The sequence below is a fragment of the Gymnogyps californianus genome, chromosome 2, assembly GCF_018139145.2.
Source record: "Gymnogyps californianus isolate 813 chromosome 2, ASM1813914v2, whole genome shotgun sequence".
Classification (NCBI taxonomy): Eukaryota; Metazoa; Chordata; class Aves; order Accipitriformes; family Cathartidae; genus Gymnogyps; species Gymnogyps californianus.
Genome location: NC_059472.1, coordinates 155,969,994 through 155,982,623, shown reverse-complemented (window position 1 = coordinate 155,982,623; position 12,630 = coordinate 155,969,994). Strand labels below are relative to the sequence as shown.

Here is a 12,630-nt window from a genome sequence, read left to right as displayed (position 1 = left end):
GGATTGTACCTGCCTCTCCCAAAGCTTCAACTTCACTTGAATCCCCCCATAAGCTCTTCCAGCCTCCTGACTTATATGCACCAAAAAAGAGTTAGAAAACCCCTCCATGCTCAGAGCAGCCCTGGTCCAGCTGGATTTTGCCTCTCTTAGAGCTGCCTAAGGATGTATCAACAAACAGGTCAGCTCACCTCTGATCCAAGAAGGGCATCATTGCAAACCAAAGCATGATTTTATCTTTTTGTCCCTAATCTCTTACTTTCCTTCATGGACCCAGCATGGGTGCAGGCTCCCTGGACCTCTCCTCTGCATTGCAGCTGTTCACATGAACCACGGTAAGGTCAAACTTTTACACGTTGCTAACTTGGTACCTCGCACTATCCAGTAAGAAGTAAACTGGGTTTCAAGTGCATGCTAGCTTATCTCCTCCCTTACCAGAACAAAGCTCATAAGAAGGAAATGTGAGGCCTCCCTGAGGGTGCTGGGAAGACACGGTGGATAATAGGAAATTTTTGGAAGGAGATTTGAGAAGTGGATTTTACTCACTCCCTGTATTGATAAAGTCTTATCATATTCCTTTGCAAAACCAGAAACCACATGGCGAGACACTGTTTTTAAATGTTAATGCATCTTTAGAGAATAATCAGTAACGTTTGATGGCTTGTGCTAGCTCTAGGAGAGGCTTCTTTGTTGTTTAAGAAATGAAGCAGCATTCATCTGGAGTTTCTTGTCATTACTGGATGAAAGAAAGGTTATTTCTTTAGTGGGAAAAAAAAAAAGATAAGATCTGAATGATAAACATTATAAAATACTTATCTTCCCAGATGTCTCTGGGATAATGTGAGCTAAAAGGAAATGCTTATCTCACTGAAGAACAGCTTTTGGCGACATGGCTTTTTACACAGTGCTAAATTATTTTAAGAGCGCAGGACAAAGGTAGAGGGATCTGCTCAGAAGACTGAATTACAAACCAGATGTAGTGCCCCTTCAAGTCCCGCTACTAGATCACTGTGTAACCTTGGTGTTGTGGTTTAACCCCAGCCAGCAAATAGGCACCATGCAGCTGCTCCCCCGTTCCAGTGGGATGTGGAGGAGGACCGGGGGGAAAAAATAAAACTCGTGGGTTGAGATAAGAGCAGTTTAATAACTGAAGTAAAATAAAATATAATACTAACAATAATAATAATAAAAATGTGATAATAGTAATGAAAAGGGATATAACAAAAAAAAAAGAGAGAAATAAAACCCAAGAAAGACAAGTGATGCACAATGCAATTGTTTACCACCCGCTGACCGATGCCCCAGCAGCGATCTGCCCCTCCTGGCCAGCTCCCTCCAGTTTATATACTGGGCATGACGTTCCATGGTATGGAATACCCCTTTGGCTAGTTCGGGTCAGCTGTCCCAGCTCTGCTCCCTCCCAGCTTCTTGCCCACCTGCTTGCTGGCAGAGCATGGGAAACTGAAAAGTCCTTAACTTAGGATAAGCGCTACTTAGCAACAACTAAAACATCAGCGTGTTATCAACATTATTCTGACACTAAATCCAAAACACAGCACTGTACCAGCTAGTAAGAAGAAAATTAACTCTATCCCAGCCAAAACCAGGACACTTGGGTAAGCCACACAGCCCTTTCTGCCTCAGCTTCTGCATCAGGACAATAATTGGTGTAATAACCAACATGAAAAATATTTTTGTGACCACCTACAAATTTACTGTATGTGTCCAGTGTTGCGTAAGTATATATTTTTAAACACAGCTTCCTGTATGCACTGTTATCTAAAGAAGCATTCCTTCGTTAGCTGGTAGGTTTATGTGCTTTTTGAAGCAATCCATGAGCCAAGTACGATTCACCTCCAGGGCTGGGTTCAGCTGCATATCAATTGGCAGCGCTGGCTGTCAGCCGCCCAAAGCACCCACTTCCTCATGCATGAAAGAGCAGAATCCATCCTGGACAGCCTTTGGTTGTTCTCGAGAATGGACCACATTTCAAAAATAATTACAGATTTTGGTGCTTCCACTTCTGATGTCAAGTAAGGGCTGCCCCAAGAAGCCTGCCTTTTGGAAAACATGAGGGCCTTTAACCAAATATAAAGCCTTTTTAGATATCTCGTGATACACACATAAAGTGGGAGGCCAAAAATCACCATTTGTTTTTGATATTCATAGACACTTCCTTTTTTATCTTTAATTTTGTTTTTAAGATGATGCTGTGGCTCCTCATTTTGTTACCTCATCAGGAATTTGTCAATTTGCTGTTTGCCTTTTAAACATTTACTTGTTTTTCTTCATTTTATAAACCCAGCTGACAGAATGTAGAAATTATGTCAGGTAAGGAAGTGTATTTCCTTCCTGAATAGGTGCATTCTGCTTTCTCACCCCAGCAAGCTGCTGTTTCACACATGACAAAAAGATTCCAGTCTGGGGAGAATAATACCTAATCGTTAATAAATAACTTGTACAAATAAGAACCAGGAGTGAAACTACGGTCTGATGGATTTGCCTGTGAGGAAGTTAGGTCGTTGTGTGACCTTGGATGATTAATTTTACATTCCTGTCTCTATGCTTCCTCCTCCATTCATTCTTCTGTCTTGCCTGCTTCACATTCAAGGTAGTCGGGGCAAGGGCTATTTCTCATTATATGTACATTTAGCGGCCAGCATTATGGGTATTACAGCACTGTAAAATGCACGTATGAGAAGCAATACCTAGGGGCAGAGATAAGAGCACACCTTGTGCATCGTGCATTGGATCACGGGGTGACAGACACATGTGATAACAAGCCACAGTCCTCTCGAGTCCCCTGTCCCTTGTTGGGGGTATTCCCTGTGGCTAGGCAGGGGAAAAGCTGGTGCAGTGGGAACGCAACAAGGTCATGCCTCTGCGATGGCAGGGCAATGGCAGGGACGTGCATGTTTGGGGGGGCGACAAGATGAGAGTGCTGGGTCATGTGGTGGAGATGGGATGTCTCTTCATGGACAACAAGCTCTGCAGGTCTGTTGGTGGCACACACTGGCTCAAGACCTGATTTGTTTACCTCACTTGCAGGATGACCTCTAGAGGAGAAATCCCTGGAAAACCATTTCTACTTAAATGCCGTAGGTATGGGCCCAGAGACTCCAAGGCGGGCCTGGTGGACTCCACCTAGCCCATCTGCCATGCAGTGACCATGCAGTTGATTTGATATAGGCAGGATGGCCTGGGAAGGATCCTTTCCAGAAGGGTCTTGACATTATTCGCAGCAAGGGCAGGTGGTATTTGGAGAGAGTCTGACCTTCAACCAACACTACAGATGTGCCATATCATATCATATCATATCATATCATATCATATCATCGCTCTACTTCAGACTCCAGCTGCTGCAGCCTGGACAGCTCAGGCTTAGTGTAAATGCAGCCCTTCAACCCATACATACTGCCTGAACCCTGAGAAAAGTCTATGCATCTCCAGCTAGAGTCCTGATCCTCTGGTCCAGCCCATGGCCATGGCTTCAAGGATCTCTTTGATCATGGGGACCCTTCCCAAGGCATTTATTTATTTTACTTTCCTAGCAGGAAATGCAGGCTATTGGGGACATTATTCCCTAGCAGAACCACTGAGCCTCAGGCACGCAGAGCAGTCTCCCACTGCCTTGCCCAACTCTGATTTTCCCTGCACACCTTTCCCCAGTACACGGGACCAAGCACCAGTTGCACGGACACAGACACACCACACAGCCCATAGCGTTTCTGCTCTCAGGTGAAACATCTTCTGCAAGCAAACAAAGAAAGAAGACTGATCTTAAAAAAAAAAAGACCCACGCAAGGGGAAAAGAGGAGAGGGAAGATTTTTTTTCTTACAGTCAGTTGTGATTTCATAGGGGGAGTTGAGGCGTGCGTCTCCGCAGGGTGAAGTGCTCACGTACAGATGGAACAGGATGTTCTCCCGCAGCCTGTAGCCTCCCTCTTTTAATCGCATGAAGATTGATCGCTCCCAGTCTTCTCGCCGTTTGCTATGATCACAAAAGAGGTTCCAGGTAATTTGTTACATGCCAAATCAGAAACATTTCTGCTCTCTCTCTCTCTGTTTTTCTCCCTCTGTTTGTTTGTTTTTATTAGCACCTGGCATCATATATTTCGCCTAGTGACAACAAGAGAAAAAAAATAAGCTTCTCCAAGTGAAGAAATGTGTACAGGAGGTCAAAACTGTCAAAGTGCTTTTGGCTTGCTTACCTAGAATATATTCGAACGATAAAATGTGTGTTTTTTTGAAGGGTAACTCTCCTTCCTTACATGCACGGATGCATAAACACATTGATTTTAAAGAGGTTCTGGTGCATGAAAGAAGGAAAAGTTCTCTTAGGCTGTCTTGTGAACAAATCAACTCTGCTCATCACAATGCCTAGGCACGTGTTTAAATCCCATTAGCATCGCTGCAACCGAGATGCGTGTTTATATGCTCCACTGAAAAGGGCCTCTAATGAAGCACCCAGATTTTACGACCCCTGCCAACCCTCCCTGCTCCCCAGGCATTGCTTTTCTTCCCCGTTCAGCCAGAGCCACCTGCGAGTGCTCCATCTAAGCCAGCAGTGTCCTGTTGGTCACTTGGCATTTTTGGAAATCCGAAACCATCCTGAGAAGTGAGGAGAAAACTTGTGTGGGCTTTTCTCAGCTGAGTTGAAAACGATACTTATTAAGATGAAGCTTTTATCTTCGCAGTGGTTCAGCAGCTAGATGGGGACACAGCGCACATATTCCATTAGCAACAGCTGCCCTGGAGGCCAAACCCTCCCAGTCCTGCCGTTTGCAGCAATAGCTCGCATTAAGGCTATGCTGCCGTGTGGTTCCTCAGATGATTTACATTTGGGAAGACATGGGTGATTTCTCTGACAGACAGCTGCCTCTAATATGTACATTTGGGTGATGGTTGTGATTATAGTTTTGAAGGTGAAAATGTGATTAGTGAAATTATGATGAGACTCCTTTCCCTCTGATGCCCTGGTCCTTCCCTCAAAAACTCAAGGGTATTTTTGCAGGAATATCTCTGAACAGAAAGGCACCTGCAGGTAATGATTTTCCTAGGAAGCTCTTAATAAGCCAGAATCCTACCTATTTAATTCACTATAGGACAGCCCATTAACCAAGGCGATTTCTGCTGGTTTCTCTACCTCCTGTTAGCGTAAACAGGGGTGCTTTCTACTCAGCCTCGGAGCAAGTCCTTGGCTTTAATCCAAGCTGCCTCTGCCTGTTTTCTCCTGGTGCAGCCTCTGTGCTATTGAAACCGTTTGGCTGTCACTCTTCCATGGTTTGGGTGTTTTGTCAGTTTTTGATGCTGGGATGCGTTTGCTGTCAGGAGGAATTTACAGGCACATTAGCTCGCCTGTCAGGGACAGGGAGCCACACCAGCTGTGGAGCTGGGGCTGCCACATGCAGCTCCTTCATTTTCTGCTGGCTGTGGTGGAATTTCCCAACTGCACTAATTATGTTATCACCCTGATACAAGCCTCTGAAATAATAAAATACCTGTAAGTCCTGCTGCTTGGACTTTAGAGCAATTGCAGTTAGTTTTAAATAATTCACTGCAAAATCAGCTGGGAGAATACAAAGCTGTGCAGTCCTAATGCCTGCTATTATTATGTTAAACCTCACCAGAGTGGGGGGCAGCTTGCAGTACTTAGAAACTGTTGCTATGTAAGGTCAGAGCCGTCATTCTTTGGGCTGGATTTCAGGAGTTCACAGTAATCAGCACTCATCGTTGTTTTACTGGTTATTGTTTTTCACTGATTAACCTTGCTCTCTTCCCTGTCCCTGAGTACCAAGAAGGGTCTGCGGCCAGTGTGGCTGATGGGTTGGGTGATAGACAGCTGCTCTAAAAATAGATGGCAGGGCTGGAGGGCAAGGCAGCTTGCCTCTTCCTCCAGGAGGCTGAGATCCTCTGTATCACATACGGTCCTGACCTGCCTTTGGGATGGTTTTCTTGGGGCTAAACTCAAACATGAGATTCATCCCTGCACAGCAGCTGAATAGGTTTAATAATGAAACTCAGAGTATTGTTATAAAAGAGTTTGCGATGCAATACCATCTGCTGTGGCTTAGCAGAGATTCTTGTGCATGCGATGCTTGGGGGATTCCAAAGCCCAGGGGGACTCAGGGACCTTGTAAAAATGGTCCAGGTGGAGCATGAGATGCACTTCTGCAAAGTCACTTCTCCCCCAGCACCAGTACACTTCTGCCTTCCTTCTGGGATAGTCATTTTGAGCTGTGAGGGGGAGAATGAGTTTGCAGTAGCAGTCCTTTGCAATACCACTTTGCACAGCCATACACACCTGCACAAAGCAATGAAGAGAGAAGCCCACAGTGAGCCCACAAATGTCATTCATTCAGGGGGTGGCATTAAAGTGTCATTTCCACATGCTGGCAGTGGCTAAAAGAGCAGAAATTGTCCCTAAACCTTTGCCTGTTATGAATTTCTGTGGAAGAGTTAAGATTTGAGGCTGATTCAAGAGGAACCTTTAAGAATGTGCTAAATTCTAATCTTGTGTTTAAGTTCATTATTTAGCATAACACATGCGTATGTTTTGAGCTGACTTCAAGAAGATACTTAAGCACATACTTATGGTTTAATATATGTGAAGCGTTTTGCTGAAACAAGGCCTCACTCTCTAAAAGAGAAGCAGAGGAGCTGTTTTTAGCATGTAGACGTACTTACAGGAAGTTTCTAGTACCACATGCTACAGCTCGGCATCCTAGAGAAACTAACAGCAGGCTTAAAAAGGAAGGAGCTGTGTCCATTAAGTAGGACAAAAATAAGAAATAGTAGATGTATAACAAGCAGCTGATTTTCCTGGAAAAAAACTTAACTGGACTGGATGAAGACTATTCCTTGCTTTTTATGTATAAAATAAACAGTGGTTTGCATCTGACTCTCTGGAAGAACTTAGCTTCTGGTAAACTCATCCCTCTGGCACCTACAGGGCCACTACAGCAGCAAGACTGCTATGGCATTGATTTATTTTAAGCATAGCCAATTAGTTTTATTTTTTGTTAAAAAAGAGGAGTTGAATTTTCTTTTCTTCCCTATTGGCCAGTTGGTGTAAATAATCCCACTGAACTCAATGTGAATTTTACTGCTGTCATTGCAAGAGACTCAGACTATGGTATTTGTGTACTTTTTGATGGTGATTTTTAGAAAAAGCTTCTCAAAATGTCTTTCTTGTCCTTTTGTACATCAGAAAATTTACGTCTTACTTTTCGTCTTTTTTGTGAAAGTCTTGAGAACTGGAGGATTACGGTTGTCATAAAAATGAAATGTGGGAGGGCTAAGGATTTTAATCAGACTGGTTAGAAACTGTCAGGTTTTAGTTGTACTTTTAGCTTTTATTTAACTCAAGCTCTAGACAATGAATTGTTGAAAGTAAGTTTCCTTTTGAAGTATTTGTCACTCTTGCTTCTTAGAGAGAATAAAGTTCCCATTCTGGAACTCTCCTTCCTGAGAAAAGTCAGGAAAGTCACAGCTCTAACATTTAACAATATGTAGAGAAGGAAAAAAAAATGTAATTTACATGTTGCTGCAACTTTTGCTTGTGGATGGGATTGTTCTACAGTTTAAATATCTGAAGGAGTCACCCTATGCTCTCTTTATAGAGGTGGAAAAAAATTTGCCCCAGTACATAGCAATTCATCTCACCCACAATAGATACTTGAATAAGTCTGCTGACTCCCACTCCAGAGATGCCCCCCTCTCTCCAGTGGTGATAAAAGGAGCCTTGGGGATCTAGTTCACAGTCGACTGACTAACTTTTAGACATCTCAAGTAAGGTGTCAAGAAGTAAATTCAACTCAGTGAATACATCTCTCCTGGCCATTAATTCTCTATCCTAGCCCTCGCTTTCTCCAGCCTCCTTGTCCCTGCTCTTTGAAGCCTTCATGCTACACTCAGGCAAGTATGTGTTTTGCTTTCACTGAGGTCAATGGCAGCATTTGTAAATTCTGGAGAAGTGGTTCCTTTTCAAGGACAGTATCATATAGAAAAATAAGTCTTACATTGGAAATTCCTGAAGTTTGAAATCCAGCTGTGGAGATCAATTTGAGCAGGTAGGCTTGGTGGGAGGAAGATTTGTGGAAAATAGGGAATACGCTCCACAGAACAAACTTGCCTTTTCTGTAGGGAGGGATGGAAAATTTAAGTTCTTTGAGGCAAGAACTATGCTTTCATTCTTTTTTTAGGTTAGGGAACCATCTTTTTGGTCTCAGTTCATATTCAACTTTGTACAACAGGTTCCTGGCCTGGGAGAGGACTTAAATTTGGGCTAGGGTAATGCAAATGCAGAACAATGCAGAAGCCACGTTTGTGTTTCCCCCAAGCCTGAGGAGCTGGTGTGCAGGGAATCCCAGTGGAGCTGAGTTAACATGTCTGTCCTAAAAACCTGTCCTTTTAGCTATGCGGTAGCACCATGTAATTTCTCTGCCAGTGGGAGCTGTCTCTCTTTTTCTAGAGAAAAAGGGGTAAATGTGGCTTTAATGTGCAGAAAATGCGTTTTTCATTTCATTTTGAACACCCCCGTTTTCTTGCCGTATGACAAAGCTCCTGATGATGGCATAAAACTGAGTGTAGCAATAAATACTAGAACTGAAGAATATATTATAACACACAGTTTTTCTTCTCCATGAACTTTAAGGAAGCAAAATCTAATTTGACAATATCTCCAGCTCTGTCTTTCAAAGGTGCTTAGCCTGGACAATTTTGGTTGAGAATTTTATCGTGTGTGCTGGTCAGGGAAGTAGTGGTGCCTGCTCTTGGCTGAACAGACAGTGATTTGAAGTTATTGTGAACGGAGCTTGTGCTGCACTGAGGATTCTCTTAACAAAAGACTGTTGACATTGATCCAAATAAAATCATAATATGACTGAACATGTTAGGGAGGTGGATCAATACAATAGTTTAAGATACAGTGATGGCACTTGTTTCCCAAGAGACCGTAGCACGAAGCAAGTACTAGGGCTGCTACTCTGCTGAAAATATAATAATTTAATGTAAACTTGAAAGCAATTCAGATTGAAATAGAGAGGATATTGGTTTTGATTAAACCCTTCAAGGCTCTTGTCCCCCTTTGTTAGCCAAGCTCATCTACTCAATATACTCTCTTGTCTTCAACTCCAGCCTGAAGTGAAAATAACCATTATTCCTATTATTGTTGCTTCGGTGCAACAGTATCATAGCTGCTCACAAGAACGCACAGTCCAGCTCAGATTAATCCTTGTGTCTGTGACCTGATGCAAAACCTTCTGAAGTCAAAGGGAGTTTTTGCACTGAGGTTAATGTCCTTCAGATAAAGTCACATGCGAATGCAAGCAAGAATGGAGAGCAGAAGAATGACCAGAAGAATGAGCAGAAGATAAGGGGGGTTTTGTTCATTTTCTTTCCTTGCTTCCTTCATTCCTTGCTTCCTTCCATATAATAAATGCCACCTCAGCTTCACTTCTGCTCAGTTTTCATAGGATCATAGGATAATTCAGACTGGAAAGGACCTCAGGTCTCTAGCCCAACCTCCTGCTCAAAGCAGTTTACCAGGTTGCTCAGGGCTTTATCCATTCAGGTTTTGAAAACCTCCAAGACAGGAGGGACACTGCACAACCCTGCTGGGTGACCTGTTCCACTGCTTGCCTATTCCCATGGGGACAGTTAGTCCTAATATTCAGACTGAGCTTCTCTTGTTTCAGCGTGTGCCTGTTGTCTGCCATCTTCCCACTGTGTACCTTGGTAAAGATCCCAGCTCCGTTGTATTGTTGACATATGTTCTGCTAGGTCTGCCATCCCATCTCCAGGCTGACCAGGCCCAGCTCCCTCAGCCCCTCCACAGAGGCCAAGTGCTCTGGCCCCTGAGCATCTGGGTGGCCTCTGCGGAACCTGCTTCAGATGGTTGATGTCTTTCCTGTATTGGGGGACCCAAAACCGCACATGATATTGCAGATGTGGTCTAATGAGTACTGAGTAGTTGGGGATGATCACACCCCTTGACTGACTCTTCATACAGCCCGGGATCCTGTTGACCCTCTTTGCTGCCAGACACACTATGATCTCACGTTCAGCTTGCTGTCTGCCTATGAATCCTGTTCCTTTTCAGCAGAGCTGCTCCCCAGCTAGTAAGGCTCCGGACTGTGTTGTTGCAGGTCATTGTTTCCTCCTCAGTGCAGGACTTTCCATTTGTCCTTGTTGAGTTTTCTGTCAAAGTTCCTGCTGGCCCAGTCCTCCAGCCTGCCTGGATGACAGCCCAGCCCCCAGGCATATTGACTGGTCCTCCCCACAATTTGGTGTCCTCTGCAAAGCTTATAACCAAGCACTACATAGCCTTTTCCAGATTTGATAGACATGATTAGCGAGGTCCCAGAATAGACCTCTGCGGTACCCCACTTATTACTAACTTCCAGGCACTGTATGACCCATTAACCATTTAAATGGTAACAAGGTGGGTTTGGCTGAAGACAAGAACAATAATTCCTCTGTAATGATTCTACGTGCTATAACATTTTAAAACATCATAAAGAAGGAGTGAGTGATAGCATCTTGCACTTTGGCACAAAGTTTACTGTACTGTTAACATTCATTGGTTCTCTAGTGAGTCAATGAAGGCATTAATGATCAATAAATCACTTCCTTGAGATATTTCAGCAGCAGCAAGGAAGACAGGAAAATGGCTGCAGTGAGCAAAATGACCGCCTTCCAGTCTCTGGCCAGTGAATGATGCTAATAAGGCTGCACGTAAAGATTTGTACAAAATCATCAGGCTTCATAAAACCCAACTTTATGAGTCATATCTAATAGCTACTGAAAGAAAATCAGCTGAAGGAGCTCATGACCCAACACTCTAGACTGTGTAACTCTTTCATTCTTTTCTGTGCAGTGTATTGGTCCTTCATCAGCTAAAGACTCAGAAACAACGTAAAGAAACAAATAGTTCAAATGTCTGGAGGATGGATCTGTTCCACTGAAGGCCATATAACATTCCCCAAGCATCAACAGAATTCAGTTACCTTAAGTGCAGCTCCAGCTGTGAGTAGAGGAAGTGGACAAATGCCCTTCTTGCCACAATTTCTGCATGGCAGTCGTTGACTGCAAGCCCTTGGTCATTAATGTATTCCCCATTTATACATTTGGTACCCGATGACAGCACAATAACCTGAGCTTGCCTGATGTCCAAACCTGTAGGAAGAAAAACAAAAGGGTTGTGAAATTACCGGAGGTGAGTATGATATCATGATTGTTAAAGTTCTCACAGCCCATGCTTTGATGTGGCAGCCCAGACAGCCCTAATGGGATGCTTGTTAAGGTGATGATATGGCCTTTGGAATATGCAGGAATCTCACATCTCTGTTTTATTAGAATAATAAGGGCTCTATTTCAGTCTTGCTGCTAATTCCAAGATAAAAGCTTGCCACGAAGTTTACTTGTTAAATCAATAACTACCTCATAGGAGAGCATATGCTGTAGGGAGGTAATAAAGATCTCCTGCAGTGCTGATAAATGGCCAAGTTTTTATGAGCTGTTGAAGACATTTTCTGGTGGGAACACACACTCCCTGTAATGTTAGGTTTCATTGCTGTTGCACTATAAGTACTAAATAAAATGCAAGTAACACTTCTGGAGCTGCTTTTTAAAAATCTCAGAGGCAAAACAGATCTGAGTTTCAGTCCAGTTTCTTTTTTGTTTCTCCAAGAGCAGCTACATCGGTGCCTTTTCCACTGTGGTCTCAGGGACGGAGCATTCATCACTGAGACCAGCTTTGTTCCTCCATTGCCTCTCTGGATAATGGTGACGGCAATTGAAAGACGTGCCTTTCTTGGTCCAAATAGACACTTTCTAGGATTAAGTCCTGATTTCCTTGCAGTCAGTGGCAAAATGTTTACAGACTTCAACAGGACTTGGATTTCACTCTAAAATGTAGCTCATTCTGCCTTGTGGACAATTTCTAAGAAGAGTTAAGAATGAACTGAGCCCAAACTGAAATCATCTGTTGAACAGCACATTTCAGGATGCATCTCTCTGAATACCAAAGAACAAAGGAGCAGCTCTTGGGAAAAAGGACTTTTCTGGCTGATGGGTGCTTCCTCTAGATGTGACAAAGTAGCCTAAGAGTGTTGTACTGTGTTTGACAGCTGTACACAACGACTGTGTGTAGGCAAACACGTGTACAGTATAGCAAGTCAGACTGCTGGGGTTGGTATGGTTGTGCCCATGTAGTGTCACCTGAGATGCCCTCAGGGTCCTGCCTAACCTCTGGCTGCTGCTCCAGGGAAGTGGGGGTGTCCAGGAGGTTCTGCACCCTCCCCATGCATCTCACATGGAAATCCATAAAGTGACTCCGTGGAAACAGATGCCTATGTTTAAGCAACTGAATCAAGCCCTCAAAGTCTGGCGAGTCAGTGATGAAGACAGGCCTGAGGCTGCAAGTACCCATAGGGGGAATGGAAACAATCTCACCATGGGCCATGGTGCTGCTGTTTCTATTATGTTACTTTAGCTGTAGAAAAGCTTTAGGAATTATTTTACAGAGCCAGGACATTATTTTTTTTCTTATGATGAAGCCTATTGAGTGGCAGAAAAAACCAAAAAATTGCAGAGATGTTTTGGATTGGAAGCACCATGGTTGGGGCCATG

The 12,630-nt window shown here is 43.6% G+C and overlaps 1 protein-coding gene across 1 annotated transcript in view; it reads right to left on the bottom strand.

The window, feature by feature from the left end:
• ADARB2 (adenosine deaminase RNA specific B2 (inactive)) overlaps positions 1-12,630 on the bottom strand; it is a 119,993-nt gene that overhangs the window by 35,538 nt on the left and 71,825 nt on the right. The window contains exons 5-6 of the mRNA XM_050890934.1: positions 11,007-11,175; positions 3,837-3,988 (exon numbers count right to left, since the gene is read on the bottom strand). Coding sequence (XP_050746891.1) covers positions 3,837-3,988; positions 11,007-11,175 — 321 coding nt within the window. The remainder of the gene's footprint in view (positions 1-3,836; positions 3,989-11,006; positions 11,176-12,630) is intronic.